Here is a 20,736-nt window from a genome sequence, read left to right as displayed (position 1 = left end):
AGCGGGGATTGAACTTGGGTCCTTGAGCTTGCGAAACAGGCTCCAGAATCACTGAGCTAAATCCCCGGGCCAACAACTTATTTTCAAAGACCTTCATTTATCTTCCGATATATGTTGCAGCATAGCTGGCTCACTATGTCAAAACCTCGTAGGTGGAGGTCATTATTGTGGTATTGTCATTTTCACTTTTGTCTTTTATTTTGGCTTATTCTGGAGATTAAATCCAGGGCCTTTGCACTGAGCTATATCCTCAGAACTTTATTTTTTATTTTGAGACAAGTCTCTTTAAATCACAAAATTGCATGCACAGGGCTCAGACTTGCAATCCTCCTGCCTCAGTTTCCCAGAGTGCTGGGATTACAGGAGTGAGCCACCAAACTTGGCTCATTTTGAATTTTAGATCTTTTCTCTCTTGTCTTGTTCTTATAAGAGATTTATAGGAGAAGATGATCCCTAAAAGATCATATTCTTATAATCTGTAAATGATTAATACAGACACCAACTCCTCAGATAAATGTATATGTTCTTATTACAAGATGTGTAGAGACCGGAGATTTAGCTCAGTGGCAACATTTCTGCCTTGCAAGCACAAGGTCCTGAGTTCAATTCCTGCCCCCTCCCCAAAAAAAGATGTGTGAAAATTGACTTGAGATGTTCAAAACAAAAGGTGCTCTATCTAGGTCATCCATTCTAGATTTCACAGTGTCACTACCAGAAAAGAAGAATAATTTTTAAAAAACATTATATGTTTTATTGCAGATTATTCACACCGGGGAAACTATTCGGTATTTACACATGTGTGCCTTATTTATTTCACTTAGGAGTATACCTTCAATATGCATCCATTTTCCTATGAATGAATCTAGAAATGAGAAGAAAGGAGCTAAAGGTGTAGGGAAGGTGGGATGGGTAGGGGAAGGGTAATAAGGGAAAAGAAAAAAATGTGAGATAATGAAAAGATGAAAATAAAGTGTTTGTAGATGTGGAGGGGAGGAGGTGGTGAAGCGAGGGCAGGGGTAAGGGGGGAAAAATGAGAATCAAGACTTGTCATGTAGAGGTACAAGATCCCAACAACGAATGTAACTGTACTGTATCCCTAAAATGTACCAATAAACTCACTTAAAGCTGAAAAAAAAATATTATATGTAACTTGGACAGTCTGCCATACTAAAATTTTACTGAAGGTTTTGGAACTACACTTTGAAAGATAATCTAGTTTAGTATATGAGTTATAGAAATAGTAAAAATATTTCTATTTGACATAAATACAAAATTGCCCAAAATACAATTGATGTTTAGGAAGGAAGATTGAGGAAATCTTAACAGAAAATCTGGGGTAGATTTCATTACGAATTGTTTCAGTAATTTAATTTCCCATTGTTTAACTATGGAAACATATATGAAAGTTTTACCCCACTGAGCCATACTAAGTATCTTATGAAAACTCTCACAAGCAATGGTAATCTGAAAGAAAATGAAAAACATTAAGAGTGATGAATCCCTACTTTAAAATTGTGGCGGGGAGGGCAGGGAGGGAAAGAGAGAGGATAAAGATATAGATTCCTTAACACTCTAAAACTAAGACACAAAATCCATATATCATCTTCTTAAATTAATGGATGCGTTTTCTACAATTTGCTACTTTAAAGCATTCTAGTAGTATATTGCCATATCTCTCCTTTTTAGAAAAAGTAGTCTAAAAAATAGAAAAAGTAGTCTCTAGAAGCATGACTCCTCTTCTGTCACAAGAGTCAATCCTTAGCTCAGCATATTCTGGAGTAAGAGTATTTACTTATCTTTTTCTTGTCTAATTGCTGAGGCTAATAGTTCCAAAACTATATTGAACAGAAGTGGTGACAGTGAACATCCTTGTCTTTTTCCTGGTTTTAGCATGAAGGTTTTTAGTTTTTGACCATTTAGTATGATGCTGGCTGTTGGTTTTTCAGAGATAGCCTTTATCAAGTTAAGATAAAGACAATCTATTCCAGTTTTCTGCAGGTTTTTAAAATCATGAATGTGTGTTGAATTTTGTTGAATTTTTTTCTGCATTTATTGAGACGATCACATGGTTTTTGTCCTTCACTCTGTTAATATAGTGTATCACATTTGTTGATTTTTGTATGTTGGACCATCCTTGCATCCCTGGGATAAATCCAACTTGGTCAGGGTGTATGATCTTCTTCATGACCCTTTGCATTCTATATGCCAGTATCTATCTCATTGAGGATTTTTGCAACTATGTTCATTAAGGAGATTGGCCTGTAGTTCTCTTTTCCGGTTGGGTCTTTTCCTGGTTTTAGAATCAAAGTAACACTTGTTTCCAGGAATGAATTTGGAAGTATTGCTTCCCTTTCAACTTCATTGAAAAGTTTAAAGAATAGTGGCAGTAGTTCTCTAAATGTCTTGTAGAATTCAGCAGTGAAGCCATGAGGACCTGGGCTTTTCTTTGTTGGTAAATTTTTAATTACATTTTCAACTTCACTGATTGTAATTGGGGAGTTTAGAATTTTTATATCTTGGGTGAAGGGAGGGCAGGGATAAGGGGAAAAAATGAGAACCAAGACCTGTCATGTAAAGGTATAAGATCCCAATAATGAATGTAACTGTACCTAAAATGTACCAATAAACTCAATTTTTAAAAAAAGAATTTTTATATCTTCTTCATTCAACTTTGGTAATTCATATGTATCTAGAAATCTGTCAGTTTCTTCTGTGTACTCCATTTTATTATAGTACAGGTTCTTAAAGTAAGCATTGATGACCCTGTGGATTTGTGCTGGATCTGTTGTGACTTTACCATTTACATTCTGAAATGCATGAATTTGAGCCTTTTCTTTCCTTTTTTGATATGGTTGGCTAAGGGTTTATCAATTTTATTTATTCTTTCAAAACACCATCTCTTTGATTTGTTGATCTTTTGTATCATTATCTTAGTCTCCACTGCATTGATTTCTGCTCTGATCTTTATAATTTCCTCCCTTTTATGAGCTTTGGGTTTCTCTTGCTCTTCTTTTTCTAGGAGCTTAAGATTCACCATTAGGTTGTTCATTTGAGCTCGCTCTGTTTTCCTAGTGTGGGTATTCACTGCTATGAATTTCCCACATAAAACTGCTTTCATTGTATCCCATAGATTCCTATGTGTTGGACTGGCATTATCACTAGATTTAAGAAACTGTCTAATTTCCTCTTTAGCTTCTGCTGTGCCCCATTTGTTGTGCAGGAGAGTGTTGTTCAATTTCTATGTGTTTGTGAAGTTCTTACGGTTTCTTATGATATTGATCTGCAGTTTAATTGCACTATGGTCTGATAAGTATACTTGGGATAATTTCAATTCCTTTGCATTTACCTAAACATGTTCTATGAGCTAGTATGTAGTAATATGAGCTATTATCTTCTTGAGGCCATGGAATTAAATTCATTGCACTTTTATTTCTATTTGTCAGTAGCCACAAGAAGTTTCAGATTCCCAAGTCATTCCTTATCACCTAATAGTTACCATATGGATCTTCATATCTTATTCTGTTTCTTTTTCCTATCCATCAACTTTCAAAACTCTTCCATTAGCCCCTTGGGAATGCCTACAAACAGGAGGTAAGATTATTAAAAAGGAGGAATTAAAAGTCATTATCTGAGGGAAAAGCCTTCCAGGTGCAATGTACAGCAAGGAATCAGAAAAGTAGCTTGGTATGTTGGAATATCAGAAAGAAGGCCAGAATAAATGGAATGTAATGAATGAGGGAGGAAAAAGTGACACTAGATGAGATTAAGTAAGGGTCAAACATACAGGACCTCATTGGTCAAGATAAGAAGTTTGGGTTTTGCTCTTACTGCAGTAGAAAACCACTGAAGGTTTTGAGGAAGGAAATGACGTGATCTGATTTACTTTTAAGAAGAGTTTCTTACACTATGTGTGGAAAGGCTATAGGGATGTCAAAGTTGAGGCATGGAGAATATCATAATAGACCAGGTGAGAGACAGTATGTGAAATAAAGGGAGTTGTGCTGGTAATGAAAATCGGATGGATTTAGAATATATTTTGAAGGTAGAGCAAGTAAGACTTGCAGATGAGGACTGAGGGATAGTTTAGATTTTTAGCATTAGCAGCTGGGTAAATGTCATTTCCAGGAAGAAGAACAACGAGAAAGACATCTGAAGAGAACAAAAGTTCTGTTTTGCACATTTTATATTTGAGTTCCCTATTAAACAAGAGGGAGATGCCAAGTAAGCAGCTGTTTATATGAATGTAAACTTCTTGGGAGATGTCAGGAATAGAGACATAGATGGCATTTTAAGCTTTGGGACTAGGTGGAGAGGGAACAGATAGATGAAAAAAGGCACAAGTCAAAGCTCAAGAGAATTGCCAACAGAAGGGGAAGAGCCAGTGGTTTGTGAGCAAAAGAGAGGAGGAATGCCCAGGGTTTTGGGAAGAAACCCAGGAGTGTTTATAAAAAGAAATCATATTTCAAGAAGGAAGAAGTAGTTTAAAGATGGACTGCTGCTCAGTGGTCACCCTCATATCTTCCTATCTCTTTTTCTTTTCTTTTCTTTCTTTTTTTGGAGAGTGTGGAGGTCTTCACTATGTTTTCCAGGCTGGCCTTGAACTCATTATGTAGCCCACACCAGCCTCGAACTCATAATCCACTGCCTTAGCCTCCTGAGTTCTAGGATTACAGGCATGCACCACCACAACTGTTTCCAAATTCTTTTTCTAATCAGTGTTTCTAAGCTAGAAAGAAATATTGGCATTGTGTGTGTGTGTGTGTGTGTGTGTGTGTGTGTGTTAGACAAATTTTCATTTTTCAGGACTGTTCCCCTTATGGAGGGCTTATAACGTCTCTGGCTCCTGAGTACTAAATGACAAATAACATCCTGTAATCACTGTGCTAACTGAAGATGCCTCTACCCTTTTTTAAAAGTTCTGTAGTGCCTCATTCCATGATTACATTTTTTGAAGTGTTTGTTCATTGTCTCTAATGACACACAGTAAGAACTAAATATTTTTTGTAAATAAATCTCATATGAAGGAAAGAATGGATCCTTGTCATCAGCTGAAAAACATACTTAAGACTCTCCTATCTTAAAAAGATCTCCTAAATCATAGCTTCTCTTCACTGCTGAATTTCCTCAAGAACCATCTACAGGTGCTGTCTTTCCTTCCTCACTTCATTTCCGAGCTTTTTTTCAGTCTTCCAATTGGCCAAGGCACTGAAGCTCTTTTGTTCCAAAGATCACCAAACACTTAAGTGACAAATCTGAAAGTTCCTCCTTCATCTTAATTCTGCTTTACTTCTTTATAACGGTAGGCTCTATTATGGTTTCCCTCCTATCTGTGAACATGCAGCTAAGTTTCTTCTCCTTTTTTCTTTTACATGGAATTTACTTTTCACTGATATATAAAAACAAAAATTGTACAGGTTGGTTGAATACTATCTGATGTATATATTACACAATGTTTAAATAAGGTTAAGCATGGCTGTACACTCAAACATTTATGATTTCTTTATGGTAAAAGCAGTCAAAATACTTTATTATAGTTTTTTAAATACATGGTGCATAATTGTTATCTACAGCTACCCTATCATGCAATAGCACACAACTGTAATTAAGTATCCATTCAACTTTTCCCCATCCCTCCCTCCTCACTATTCTCCCCATCCTCTGACAAAACCATTGTATTATCAATATTCATAAGATCAACTTTTTATATTTCATATATCTTCATTTGTTCATCCCTCAACTTTTTTATATTCCACATATCTTCATTTGTTTATCCTTCCTTTGTTCAGTGATGGCTTCTAACCTTAACCTATGCAGCTGCTCTTATGGAATCAAATGCTTCTGCAAGTTCCATCTTGGGGATTCTGGACCATGTGATTCATATATTTTGATGAAATCCCCTCAAAACGACATCAAAATATACATTTACTTATTTTATTGTCAAGTAATATGCATAAAACAGCCTTTCTCCATTCCTGATTTTAAATCCACCTCTCAATTTATCTGTATTCAATTATGGAGAACTTTTCTTTTTGAACTCTGATAATTTTTTTCTCTCATTGAGTTTATTGGTACATTTTAGGTATACAGTACAGTTACATTCATTATTGGGATCTGGTACCTTTACATGACAGGTCTTGGTTCTCATTTTTGCCCCTTGTCCCTGCCCTCCCTTCACCCCTCCTCCCCTCCACCTTTACAAACACTTCATTTCCATTTTTTCATTTTCTCCTATTTTTTTCCTTTCCCTTATTACCTTTCCTCTACTCTTCCCACACTTTCTACACTTTAGCCCCTTTCTTCCTATTTCACATTGTCAATTATCTCATTAGGATCTTATGTACTATTATAGTTTATTCACACCAGAGAAATAATTCGGCATTTACACATGTGTGACTTGTTTATTTTAATTAAGAGTATATCCTCAATATGTATCCATTTCCTGCTAATTTTTTATTCTTTAATATTTTAAATGTACATTACTTTCACAATTAGAAATATATTGAGTCTACCAGAAGTGATGAACCTATGGCATATGTGCTGCAGAGGGCTGTTTGTCATCTTTGAAAGCTCCAAAAGGTTCACCATCACTGGTCTATACAATTAAGTTATCCTTTAAGGATATATGTATTCCCCCTTCCACTCCTGCCATCGTTATGAATAATGCTATGATATTAACTATAAATGTACGTATGTTACCCAGAGAACTATTAGAAATTTAATTGAAGGTTTATTGTGCAGCCTGGAGCTGATAAAATGAAGTCATATTACAACTCAAATATCCTTCTTCCTGTCTCACACAGTCTGCTACATAAATGACCAAACAAGGTCAGCACAATCAGAAAGCCTAATGAAACAAAGCAGAACAAAACAGATGCCCATCACCTAACATTCTAAATGGAAAAGAGAATCCATTTCATTATCAAGAAGCAAAGTCTCTTCATTAAAACTAAATTAATATGACTATTTAATAGAGGAAATCATGATTTGAGAAGCAGACCATGAAACAAGTGAGGTCTCAAGTGAGGATGAGCAGACACTGTTCAGAATGACTGGTAGCCCTTTCTGAGATAAATACATGTGATAAACATGATTCCTAGTTGTAGCCACCAAATGATGACTGACTTCTATCCCATCCCTGGCTCTTTCCCTGTCCTCAGTGAGATTCGGAGATGGAAAGAAGACTCATATCCCAGGGAGGAGGTGACAATGAATAGAGAAAAATAAAATGGTTTAATGGCTCATTAGGTAATATAAAAACGTGCTGATATCAATACATAACCCTCAAAATAGGAGCACAAAAATATTATGTATCCATTCTAGCTCAAAGAGTATCAAGCTATGTGCAGGATGATTTTTTCCCATCTCTTAGAACAATGGGTCATTTAGCAGAGAGAATATCAATAATTCTAGCCACATTCCTGTTTAGATTTTAGAAATAATCTGCTGTTCAAATACCCAGGAGTGAAAAGAAGAATCCACTGACCTAGATTCCTAATGAACCCTTCCCACTTCTTGCCACAAATAATCCTATGGAGAAGCTAAGCTATCTTGCATACCTTTGGTACCTATAATTTATTTTTCCATAGTCCTTAGTTGTCACCTGAATCCAGGTTCTCAGTCCGTCCTGTTTTCACGAATAGACAGGTTCTCATTCTTTCCTACCTTATTTCTATAGTAGATTTTTAATTTCCTCCATCATCTCTCTATTTCTAAATATTCCACTAGCCCAACCTCACTGTACTGATCCAATTTGCCTTGTGTATCATTATCTGGCCTAGAAATGGAATAAGAATTTATAATCCTTCTCTTTGAATCCTGTCTCTGATTGTTAACTTCATCCCCATGAGCCCCTTATTTTTTATCTAGTTAGCCTCATTTCTGGAAGTCTCATTCTATCCCTCTCATATCCATTTCCCCAAACAAACACACATAGGAACACACACACACACACGCACACACACACACAAGCACACACACACACATACACAATCACATCTACTTTACTCCAAGCCTGCAGGAAAGCCAACTGTACTGTGTGCTTCTAATATCTGCAGAGAGCAAACAGCATCAGCTCTAAAAACAACACTCCTAGTCCCTTCTTCTTCTTGGGTTCTGCATAGACTTGCATTTCTAAGAGCCTACTGGACATTTCTAACAAGATTTACCACAGACTCCTCAAAGAATGTAATAAACACTTAGTGTTTTTCTCTAGGAACTTTGTCTTCTTTTTGTACTCCATACCTCACTCCCACAACACAAACAAAACCATCCTTTGATTGCTTACTGCCCTCTCAAAAATAATAGATGGTAATTTTAAAACTCTGCAAGGCAAGGATAAGCACAAAGAAACAAAAAGCATCTCTAAATCTACCATTTGGAGATAATCACATTCCATTCCAATGTCTTGACAAAGGTCATCATCATTCGCCTACTCACCAAGGTACAAATCTAATTCTTGCTTTCTCCTTTGCATATCACATTCAACTGCATCAATATTAACATCAAAAGGCCTATGGGAACCAATATTTTCTTTCCATCCCCTCTGCTGCACTTATTTCTCTTGCTTGTAATAATGCAATCGCATTTTTCCCAAACTCACTTATTTCCCATCATAATCACCATTAAACACAGAAGTGTTCACACTGAAAGTAGAATTATTCTAAAATATGCATCCAAGTGAACCCACCTTCTTTAAAACACTGACTAACTCCAGGGCCTAGAAAATAAAGTCCTAATTTTGTAGTACTTTAATATGTGTTAGTTTAAACAATAGAATATTTTTCCTCACAGTTCTGGGAGCTAGAAGTTAGAAATTGGGATGCCAGTATGGTTCGGTTCTAAGGAGGTTCCTTTTCTTGACTTGCAGGTAGCTGCTTTTTCTCTGTATTTTTACATGAAGGGGAAAGGGTGAGCAAACTCTCCAGTGTCTCTCTAAGGTCACCCATCCCTTCATATGTGCTTCTCCTTAGTCTAGATTCCATTGCATTGGGATTTTAAGGCTTCAGCATATGAATTTGAGAGAGACACAATGCAGTCCATAGCACACGGTGTGACATTCAAGGGCTTACACAGCTAGCTTTAAGTGACTTGTTCTGTTTTATCTTCTATAATATTTGATGCCAGTGCATTCTGAGGTTCTAGGGATATCACAAAGAGTTTTCAAAATGCATAATCTACTTTCATAGACCTATGCTTTTGCTCATATTATTCTCTTTGCTTGGAGAATTTTTCATCTTTTGCTACATGATGAGCTATTATCTGTCCTTCAGCTATTTGAGTCAAATGCCACATGTATTGCTAAGTCAGCTTGGACTTCCCATCTTTGTATTCATACCACTTTGCTAGTCTGAGTTCAAATCTGTTAAATTATGGAAGTGTGACCTTAAGCAAGCTATTTAACTTGTTTGTGCTTTAACAACTTCATCTAAAAATAGAACATCTATTTCATAGGGTTGTTGTGGGGATCATATTATATAATATTAAGTGAAAACAACCAAGACAAAAATGCTTATTCATACCATATAAATGTAGGGACCAGGCCCATTATAACTCTCTAGTGGCCTTATACTATCCACATGAGCTGTGTAGGCAGGGCTCAACTACAGTGTAACCCAAGTCTTGGCAGAACATCCTGAGATCCTCCCGGAACATGAAAAAATAGGCAGTCTTTTAAGAGCTTTCTCAGTGCTCTCGCTTATCTGCTTCTCTGCCTTGTGGGAGGCTCCTATCTTGCAAGAGGAGGCTATGAGACAGTGTCTCACCCTACTCTCCTGTTCCAGTAGGGGATAGAACTTAGAACCTCACTACCGTGGTGTACAGATGCATTATAAAAGATCTAGTTGAAGTCTAGATTTGGCTTTTCAGTGACAGACTCATGCTACCTGCCATCTGACCCCTTTGTTTTGATCTTAAGGATGAAGGAATACAAGAAGCTGATTCTAAACAGATCTTGCTAATGCTGTGTAAGTAATAAACTGCTTTGTTGAGGGGGCCACTGTTTCCTTATTAGATGAATCTATGAAAATCTAACAAGACCACCTACTAGTTTCAACTATTCTATTGCTCAAGGACTGCTTGATGTTTTGACAGTAAGCTCCTTGAAAGAAGTAGAACCTTGACTATTTTCAACAGTGTGTATCCAGTATCTGGTCCATAGTATCTGGCACATAGTAAGTAATTAATAAGTATTTTTAATTAAAAAATTACAGCAAACAATGATGCATATGCATTCAATATATGTAATCAGGGATATATATTAAACTTTTTGTAAGAGAACTTGGTCTTTCATTTATGTATGTTATCTTTTTATTAGTACATGTTTACCATATATGCATTTTGCAGTTGTCTTGGGAAGTGGGTACATGTACACAACACAGTTTGGGTCTTTTTGTTTGTTTGTTTTGCTTTGTTTTGTTTTGATCGAACTTGGGTCCTTGCACTTGCAAGGCAGGTGACGGAACCACTGAGCTTAATCCCTGGTCCTGGTTCTTTCTTTTAATCCCCTTCCCTCCACCTGCCTCCCTCTGTTTCTCCCCTTTCCTCAGATTGGTTCTCATTGATATTATTAGCCCTATCCCATGTTTATGACATTTAATGTTTACATTCACTTAGGTTCCTCTACATGGCATAACTTTATTCTACTTATTTTTCCTTCCCCCCATCTCCTCTCACCCATGTCCTTTTGGACCCCTTCCCATTTTCAGGAGATCTATCCCCTTGTTGCCTTCCATCCATCCTTATTATGCTCTTTGTTTGTATTTTGCCTCAATGCAATGAGACATATTATATAATAATTAAGCCTCTGTGTCTGGTTTATTTCATTCAAAGTTATATTTCCAGGTATATCCATTTTCCTACAAATGTCTCAAATTGTTCTCTAAAGCTGTGTAATTTCATTATATATAGATATCACATTTTCTTTATCCAATCATTTGTTGGTGGATATACAGGCTGCTTCCAGGATTAAGCCATTATTAATTGTATTACTATAAACATAGGTATTCATGTGTCACTATTCGTACGATGTCGTTAGTTCTTTGGGGAAGATACATTGGAAGAGGATAGCTGCGTCATACAGAATTTCTAATTTTAGTTCTTTGATGAATATCCATACTGATTTCAATAATGATTGTACTAGCTTACATTCCCACCAACAATGTAAGAGGGTTCCATTCTCACCGCAGTTATGCCAGCATTTGTTATTTTTTGATTCATTGATTACCATTCTTTCCAGTGTAAGATAGAATCTTAATGTTGTTTTATTTTCCCCATTAAGCTATTGGTACATTTAAAGCAAAAAATCCAGTTACATTCATCATTGGTATCATTGGTATCTTGTACCTTTACACCATGTATCTTGAATCTTATTATTCCCCATAGCACTGCCCTCCCTTTACCCTCTACACCCTGCCCTATTTACAAAGACTTTCTTTCCATTTTTTCCTTTTTCTACATTTTTTCTTTTCCCTTATTTCTTTTTCGTTCCCACTTCCCCTTTAACCATTTTTAGTGTTTTAATTCGCATTTCTTTAATGGCCATGGACGTTGAACATTTTTTTCCATATATTTATTGGTCATTTGCATTTCTTCCTCTGAGAATTGTCTGTTCATTTCACCTGTCCATTTCTTTTTTATTTTATTGTTTTTCATTAAGTTTGTTGGTACTTTTTAAGTATAAAGTACAGGTCAGTTACATTCATCATTGGGTTCTTGTACCTTTACATGACAGATCTTGGTTCTTATTTTTTTCCCCATACCCCTGTCCTCCCTTCACCCGCTCTACCCTCCCCTATTTACAAAGACTTTGTTAACATTTTTCCTTTTCTCAAATTTTTTCTTTTCCCTTCTTTCCTTTCCCCTACCTTTCCCACTTACCCTACTCCTTTAGCCCTTTTCTTCCTATTTCACATTATCAATTATACAATTTGAACCTTATTTACACTTTTATTTTTTCATACCAGAGAAACTATTTGGAAATTGCACATATGTGACTTATTAATTTCACTTAAGAGTATGGCCTCAATAGCATTCATTTTCCTATGAATGACTCTAGTTTCTCGTTCTTTATGGCTGAGTAGTATTCCATTTCATAGAAAACCCACATCTTCTTTATCCAGTCTCCAGTTGATGGGCAATTGGACTGTTTCCAAATTTTAGCTATTACAAACTGTGCCGCTATAAATATGGATGCATATATATATCACTGTGGTATAATTCTTTAATTCTTTTGGAAAGATACCCAACAGAGGGATAGCTGGTCAAATGGAACCTCTAGTCCCAGCTCTTTGAGGTGTCTCCATATTGATTTCCATAGTGGTTGCACCAGTCTGCACTCCCACCAACAATGGAGAAGGGTTCCTTTCTCCCTATAACCCCACCAACATTTGCTATTGGTTGATTTCTTGATAACAGCCATTCTTTGTGGGGTGAAGTGGAATTTCAGTGTTGTTTTCATCGAATTACCAATGATGTTGAACATTTTTTCATATATCTATTTGCTGCTTCTACTTGTTTGTGCAATAAGTGTCTGTTCATTTCAGATGCCCATATTTGAATCAGGTCTTTTTTTTCCAGCTTTAATTGAGTTTATTGGTACACTTTAGGTATACAGTACAGTTACATTCATTGTTGGGATCTTGTACCTCTACATGACAGGTCTTGATTCTCATTTTTTCCCGTTACCCCTTCCCTCCCTTCACCCCCTCCTCCCCTCCCCATCTACAAACACCTTATTTTCATCTCTTTATATTTGAGGGGGTCTGATTTTTTTGAGTTCTTTATATATTCTAGATAGAAGACCCCTGAGGAACAGCTGGTAAAATTTTTTCCCCACATTGTAGGTTGTTTCTTAGCTCTGTTGTCACCTGTCCATTTCTTAATTGGGTCTTTTATTTTAGGTGATCTAAGTTTTTGAGTTCTTTATACGGTCTAGATTTTAGTTCTCTGTCTGAGCAACAGCTAGAAAATTTTGTCTTAGCAGTGGCAGTTTTGTTAGGAAAGATGGAGAATACAGATAGATAAAGAATGAAATGCATAATAAAATGAAATGAGGCATAGGTGTTCTTATGAAGTGTAAAGAAAAAAAAATATATCACCTCCAAAAAAAGAGCCCTTTAGGTCTCTTATTATTCTTCATTAATTTATACCATTATTTGGTACCTTGTAAGCAGGTCCTTTGTTTCTACAAGTAAATATAAGGAGGAGAGACTAGATTAGTATTCTTCAAAATGTGTTCCAAGGAGCTGTTCTCCTAAGACCTTCCTCTTGGGTGGCAGTACATTTTAGCCAAATAGGACCTTTTCAAACAAGGAAATGGTACTTTTTTATGTGTTTTATGTTCTGGGCTTTCTCATAAAATTATATTTGATGAAAAGGCTTGGCAGCAAAAAATAAACAGCAAATTTGTAAACAATGGATTAGCTCTAGCTCTGAAATATGTAAGAATAGTTTAAGCATTTTTAATTTTTAAAATTACAGCAAACAATGATTCTTGGTAGCTACAAATGGGAACAAAGCAGCAGAGAATAACAATAGGGCAAGCAGAATTTGAATAATGAAGCTTCTGGGTTTGGTATTAGAAAAAACTATTTCCTGAAGATATACACATTCTTAATTCAGAATTTTATTTAGTACCATCACTAGATTTAGTATTAATAAATCTTGCATTCTTATTTGGAATCCAGGAATTGTAAAGAAAAGGGTGGTCCTTTTGAATTTTTAAAGACCAAATCACTCCTTGTACTTAAACAAATTTTACTCCTATTGTTTTCCTCAGCTTAAGCAAGAGTTTAAGCAAGGGCTTTTTTTTCCTGAAAGTGTATGGATTGGAATATGACATTCAGACCATGTCTAAGACCCAAATAAAATATTTAACCAATTCTAAGGTACAATTTTCCTCACATTTTAATGTTTCTGATATTTGGGTACATCATTTCATCAATGTGTATATTTAACAGAGTAGTGTACCTATATTTCCCCTGAATCATTGTTATTAAATTATGGGTATATTTATTATTTATTTATTTATTTTTAAATTAAGGTTGTTGGTACTTTTTAGGTATACAGTACAGTTACATTTATCATTAGGATCTTGGTACATTTCTAATTTAATGATGTCTCAGATTCAAGGAAAAATTATATTATCAATTGAAATAAGAAACACAGGGCTGGCGATTTAGCTCAGTGGTTCAGTGGCCTGCCTTGCAAGCGCAAGGACCTGAGTTCAATCCCTGGTACCAAAAAAACCAAAACAGAAATAAGAAACACATAAATCTGAATAAGAAATACTGGGGTTGGTGCCAACAATTTCTCTTACCCCAAGTCTTTTATTCTTTTTCACAATACTGGGGATCAAACCTGAGCCTCATGTATGCTAGATGAATGTTCTACCTCTGCTACCTACCCTTAACCAAATAAACTGGCTTTTTAAAGGTAAAAATCAATTTTGGAAGTCAGGCTCCTGTATACCACTGTCCATAGTTACTCTCGATCTTTGCTATATCTACTGCTTACTCAAATATACCATGCTAATTCATGCCTAGATAACTTTCTGTGTTCTCTCACCTCTGTCAGAATTCCCTGCTTGGAATGTTGTCTACTGTGCAAATCTACCCGCTCACAGCTAGTTGACTCCTCCCTGCTTTATATCACTATGTACCTGACATAAGCTTCTATGTACTTGCCATGCTGAATTACAATGATTGGTTAGGTTTCTTATCTCCTTTATCGAAAATTTCTTAGGGACAATTTATTATTTCTTATTTATCTTTTTATCTTAGTACTTAGGACTAACTACTTAGCAATTGGTATGTAGCTGCATTTATTGAGTACCATAAAGAATGAATAAATGAAGAATGAAAGAGAAAGAAAGGAAAGCAAGAAAAAAAGACCGGTATATAAGAAGTAAGACACTGTAGCCCCAGCAAATAAAACATTTCAGTAGTGTTCATGCCTTATGCAAACCTTCTGAACTCCTAGTAATAGACTTACAATTACCTACACTGTTTCACTGTTAATAATAAAATCAATTCATTGATGTTAGTTTTATTTTTCCAGTCAATCATAAATTCATTAGAGAGACAGATCAAGTCTTCTGCATAAACTTATTAAGTCTGAAATAAATTGTACATTCCTATTATGAAGTGTGATTTAGTTCCTAAGATTGTTTATTTAGTATATTTTTAATTAAAACTAGTGGTAATTTGCATGAGAGAAATAGGAAGGCTCACAACAGCGTCATTTATCTAGAACTTAGAATTTTTCCAGAGCTTAGAGCAATTCCCGATACTAAATATAAAATACATAATTTTACAGCAATTTAAGACAGAGGCATTTGAATATTACTGGTAAAACCCTGGGAGCTAATTACATCAAGATCACTCGAAATCTTAACTCATTAGAGTTTGAAAAATCTCCTGAGGTACTTAAAGTCACTATTCTCATTATGTTACTTGATTCAATTGAGTAGCTTAGATTTTGCTAATAAGAGAAAATTTGAAGTTCATGCTAAAAAGAAATTCCATTTATCATTTGCTTAGGAAAAGTATGAATTATTTTTATGGGCACCTCAGAATTCTATCATGTAAGAGAAGACAGAAAAAGAATCATAGCCTCAGATTTCAAAAATTAACTGAACATCAGAATTATTTATGTATGTCACCAAAATATGCTGAATTTGGGTTTGACTTAACTTTTTAGCAAGATTATTATGAGGGTCAAAAAAGCAAAACATAAGGTAGTATCACTGATATTTTTAATGTTGCTATTGTTATTATATAGAAACACTGATTTGGCAAAGGATGTTACTCAACATGCTATGTATTCAAATAAGAGAGCCAAGCAACATTTTAAATGTCTTATTAGTAGTTTAAATCAGATGTTCAGATCCAAAAATTAAGAAGAAAATAGTATTTTAAAACCCTCATTGCAAGCTGAGTCATTACAAGAAATATATACGTAAACAAGAAGACAGGCTGAGCAAATGAAATGATTAATTCTGATTTGCCTATCAGTTCATCAGAAGGTAATAACCAATAAGGTAGCATGCATGAGGAAGAAGAAGAATGAAAGAATTTTCAGACCAATCAAATTAGGTAGTTTTAATAGAACTAGAAATAGTGTATTGTCTCATGTAATTTTATTATGATTATTTGTAAATCTCATCAGATGTGTAAATTTAGTTGATTTTTGTACATGCTATCAATTTTACACTGTCCTATTATTCCCCTAGTACTTAAAATACAGCAACCACTATTTATAAAGAGATTACAGCCTTGCCTACAATATTATGTATATAAGTCAGTCAGTTTAGGTATAATTGTCATACAGAAAATGGAGAAGATAAGCTTACCAACAGCTCTTGACAACATGCTGTTGAAGGATCCTTTCTTGTCAATCCTAGGTATACATCCTCCGTTCCTACCTGCTGTTTGAATATAATCTCATACCTGAAAAAGTCAATGAGTATAGACTCTAATGAAAGAGCAATTTCCTAGCATAGATAAAAACTAGAAACTTAGGAGAATATGCTATCACAAACATTAAAGGACAAAATAAAGTGCTGGCTGTTTTTCAGACATGCAGTACAACATAAAATAATAGAAATCTATAAATGCAATGAAAATATCAAACATTTAAAAGCAGGATATTTATTTTGTACTTGTTTCCTAAGATAAAGCTTAACTGCTTTAGAGTTATACAAATAAAATGAATCGAAGGAACTTCTAATAAGATCAAAAGTAGAATACAGTGGCTAGAAAATTACTTGGGCCATAAACCAGGGCTTGATGGATATATTGAAACCCTCCTCTGCTAATTTTGAATCACAGATTGAGAAAATCCACATTAAAGGCCCGGGGCTGTCATTTAGTATGTGATAGAGTGTTTAAGTAGCATGTGTGAGGCTCTGGCTTCAATTTCCAGTATTGGAAAAAAGAAAGAAAATCCAAGTTTAGTACTGTCTTATTATGAGGCGTGTGTGGGTGTCAACTAAATGATCTCTATGGTCTTTTACACTTAGAAAACTGTATAATAGAAACACTGATAATGTGGTCAGCACAGCTACCTATACTGTTTAGACTCTTTTACAGAATTATTAGTTTTGGTAAAAGATCTCTCTGGTATTTTATCCCACATACAATTCAAATATATTTCCTTCCTCCTAAATTTGGGCTCCAAGGGATTGAATGGTTTACAGAAGCATCCTGTCAGAAGGTACCTGTCTTCTCCGACAGAATGAAACAAATATGTACAGTCTCTTTCTTTCTTTTCTCCTTCAATTTTGTTTTCTTAGTGGTATGGATGGAACGCAAGGCCACATGCATGCGAGGTAAGAACTCTATCACAGAACTACATGCCCAGTCCTACAAAATGTTTTTTTCTGTTTAATTCTACCCTAAAGAAGAAATAGTAATCTTCTGGATAGGAAGACTAAAGGACTAGATTGAACTTCTGACCACTTGCAAATAAGAATGCCTCAAATGAAAAAAGAATTTCTCTGAGTTTAAATAAGACTAGCAATAGGTAGTTATTTGATATGTGGAACGTTTCCCTTAATAGACTCTCATGTCTATCAAGTATTTACAAAGGTGAGGCAGGTTAAAACAAGCAGAAAGTATCGATCCATTTGTTGGTGACTCCTGGGTGCATTTGCTCATTTCTGCTTTCACTCAAAGCCCCAAATGCAATTTTCCAGCTGCCTACTGTATAGGTTTGTCTTAATGTTCCAAAGGCACCTCAGAGTCTACATATGCAGGACTAAACTCACTACTTCTCCAACTACCTACATTCTTTGTCAGAGTTAAGGCAATTATGAGTTACTCAGTCACCCAAGCTAGAAAAGCTCAGCATCATTTTTGATGCTTTCTTCTCATCCATTGTATCTAATCAAATACTAATTTTTCTTCAAACTCTCAGTAATGACCCTCATACTTCTCCCCAAGCCCAGGGCTTTAATTCAGATTGTTTTTCATATGGCCAATTGTGATTCTTATTTTGTGAACTGCATAATCATGGTCTTTACTCATCTTCCTCTTTATCCATTGAGGCATTTTGAAATGTATTTTCATAAAGAAGAAAAAAAAATAAAAACTTTAATTGGTGCAACCACTGTGGAAATCAGCATGGAGATACCTCAAAAAAGTAGGATTAGAGGTCCCATTATCAATATAGACCAGTCCATTGTGAAATTGCAATAATAACTGAAGATAAAACACATAAGAAAAAAGATGACAATAAGATAATCTATCATTCAAATGTCTGGAAATAATCAATGTTGGCATTCTAGTTATTCCCCTGCTGGGTATTTTCCCCCCAAAATTAAAAGCCTCATACTACAGTGATATATACTCACCCATGTTTATAGTGGCACGGTTTGTAATAGCTAAAACTTGGAAACAGCCCAATTGCCCATCAACTGGAGACTAGATAAAGAAGATGTGTTTTTAAAAACTAAAATGGAATACTACTCAGCCATAATGAATGAGAAACTAGAGACATTTATAGCTAAATGGATACACATTGAAGTAATACTCTTAAGTGAAATCGACAGGACACATATAAATACTAAATAGTTTCTCTGGTGTGAGAAGCTGAAAGTGTAAATAATGATCAAAAGGTATAGTAGATAATGCGAAATAGGAAGAAAAGATGCAAAGGAGAAGGGAAGTAGGAGGGGTAGGGGAAATACTTGATAATTGGAGGGAGGATATAACATTCTAAAATTGTAGAACACTGAATAATTAAAAACCAATCTTTGACACATAAACATGGTATTATAATTTGGTTTCTATTACTGTTTGCAATTTAATGAGCTATTTTTCTACTACTGTTAGCTCCACGTTGGACGATAGACTGATATTAAATAAAAGTTTATAATGTAAATGACTACTGTATATTTTTCATTTTTAGTAGGTAAATACTAAAAGGAAGGTGTTGTGTTTTATTGTTTATTTCTGCTCTTGAAGGGAAAAATCATCAGTTATACATCCCTTTTGTGTGTTACTGTAGTTTTATCTTCTGTGTGGCATAAGTGACTTTATGAATCCTGTCAAAACAGAATGACATGACACATCTAACTTAAATTTCTAAGTGCATTCCTGGCTTTGTTTGACTTACTCTGCGATTTCTCGAACATCCCACACGTCGTCATACTCTGCTCCTTCTGGAACCTCTTCTGGATTCCAGATGTCCTCCCTATTTTCATCACTGGTTCGAGGGATGACTATAAAGAAAGAGAACATTAAGCTGAAGTAGTGGATTGGTTTCCTCCTCTAAATGGCTCATGTTGTTCATACCATTTTGGGATCATTGAAATAAAACATGCTCTATTTGTAATCATAGCTTGGTCTATCAGTCCAAACAGACTAAATTAGTAAGAACTGACTAAATATTATCAATATAGACCAGTAAATTGTGGCATTGTAATAATAACTGAAGATAAAACACATAAGAAAAAAGATGACAATAAGATAATCTATCATCCAACTGTCTGGATATAATCAATGTTGTCATTCTGGTGGTGTTTATCTTTCTAGTCTCTCTATATCTCTCTTTTCTCCCTTGCTTTCTCTCTCTTTCTCCCTTTCTCCCTTTCTCCTTTCCCCTTTCTATCTCTGTCTCTCTCACTCTTTCTCTCTCTCACCCCCCCTCTCTCTATATATATCTTTCAGAAACATAGAATTATATTTAAAATGCTTTTATACGAAAAAAAATATCCAACACAATCTGATTTGGATAGGAATATGTCATCTTGTATTTTGGTTTACTATATAAAAACCCTTTGATATCTTTTTCATACAAGCATGACATATTTTTAAAAATAATATAAATTAAAGAAACTAAAATCAGTGGATACAATGATTATTTTTTAATCCAGTATTTTCCTGGAGATTTAAAGAAAATCTCATCACTTGTCCATTATACATCAAGCAGATGCTTGGCTTTCTATAGCAGTCTTTAAATGTTTAAAAGTAGACAAATTCAGGAGGCATGCAAAAACCCAGCTTGCATTTGTTCTACTGTGACATCAAATGGAACCCTGCATTAGGTATAGAACAATGAGTCCTTTCAAGCATTCCCAGAAATGTCCCTGATTGTCAGCTTTTCAATTCTAATTCTTCTAAAATTATCTGTTTTTATCTAGCATGGGCTTTCTAAAGCCTAAGTACAGATTTATGTCTAACATTTTACATATGACTCATTACTCTCAAAATTCGGTGATTATTTAGAGCTATATTATGGGAACTATGGTCAACACAGAAATACATCCAAATTTGAACCAGTTTGCCATATAATGAGAATCTATCCAGTAAGGCAAATAGCCTCCTGAGTATATGCCACAATAATTCAAATTTTAAAGCCATCCTCAGACCTCATTTTAGACATTATTTTCAACATTTTCCCATATAATCTTTCATAATTAGCTAAATTGGTGGACAAAATTTCCTTCTTCTCCTTGTCCATCTTCTAGTAACTGTGATCATGACCAACAAAATTAGAGTCTTCTATATTTTTAAACATTTGTAAAATGTTCAAGTCTGTGAAAATGTATAGGACAAAATGATAAGAAATGCTAACAATTTTATTCTAGTATTTTTGACTTGTGATTTTTTTGGGGGGTACATTTTAGGTATACAGCACAGTTACATTCATTATTGGGATCTTGTACCTTTACATGACAGGTCTTGGTTCTCATTTGTTCCCCTTGTCCCTGCCCTTCCTTCACCCCTTTCTCCTTGT

General features: G+C 35.1%; 1 protein-coding gene across 1 annotated transcript in view; it reads right to left on the bottom strand.

Annotated features, from left to right (window-relative positions):
* Dnaaf6 (dynein axonemal assembly factor 6) overlaps window positions 1-20,736 on the bottom strand; it is a 42,394-nt gene that overhangs the window by 8,874 nt on the left and 12,784 nt on the right. The window contains exons 4-5 of the mRNA XM_010611818.1: window positions 19,114-19,219; window positions 16,349-16,445 (exon numbers count right to left, since the gene is read on the bottom strand). Of these exons, the coding sequence (XP_010610120.1) occupies window positions 16,349-16,445; window positions 19,114-19,219 (203 nt within the window). The remainder of the gene's footprint in view (window positions 1-16,348; window positions 16,446-19,113; window positions 19,220-20,736) is intronic.

The sequence above is a fragment of the Fukomys damarensis genome, unplaced genomic scaffold, assembly GCF_012274545.1.
Source record: "Fukomys damarensis isolate Sample0158 unplaced genomic scaffold, DMR_v1.0_HiC HiC_scaffold_39, whole genome shotgun sequence".
Classification (NCBI taxonomy): Eukaryota; Metazoa; Chordata; class Mammalia; order Rodentia; family Bathyergidae; genus Fukomys; species Fukomys damarensis.
Note: the sequence above shows the minus strand (reverse complement) of the source record. Positions and strands in the feature narration are given on the sequence as shown.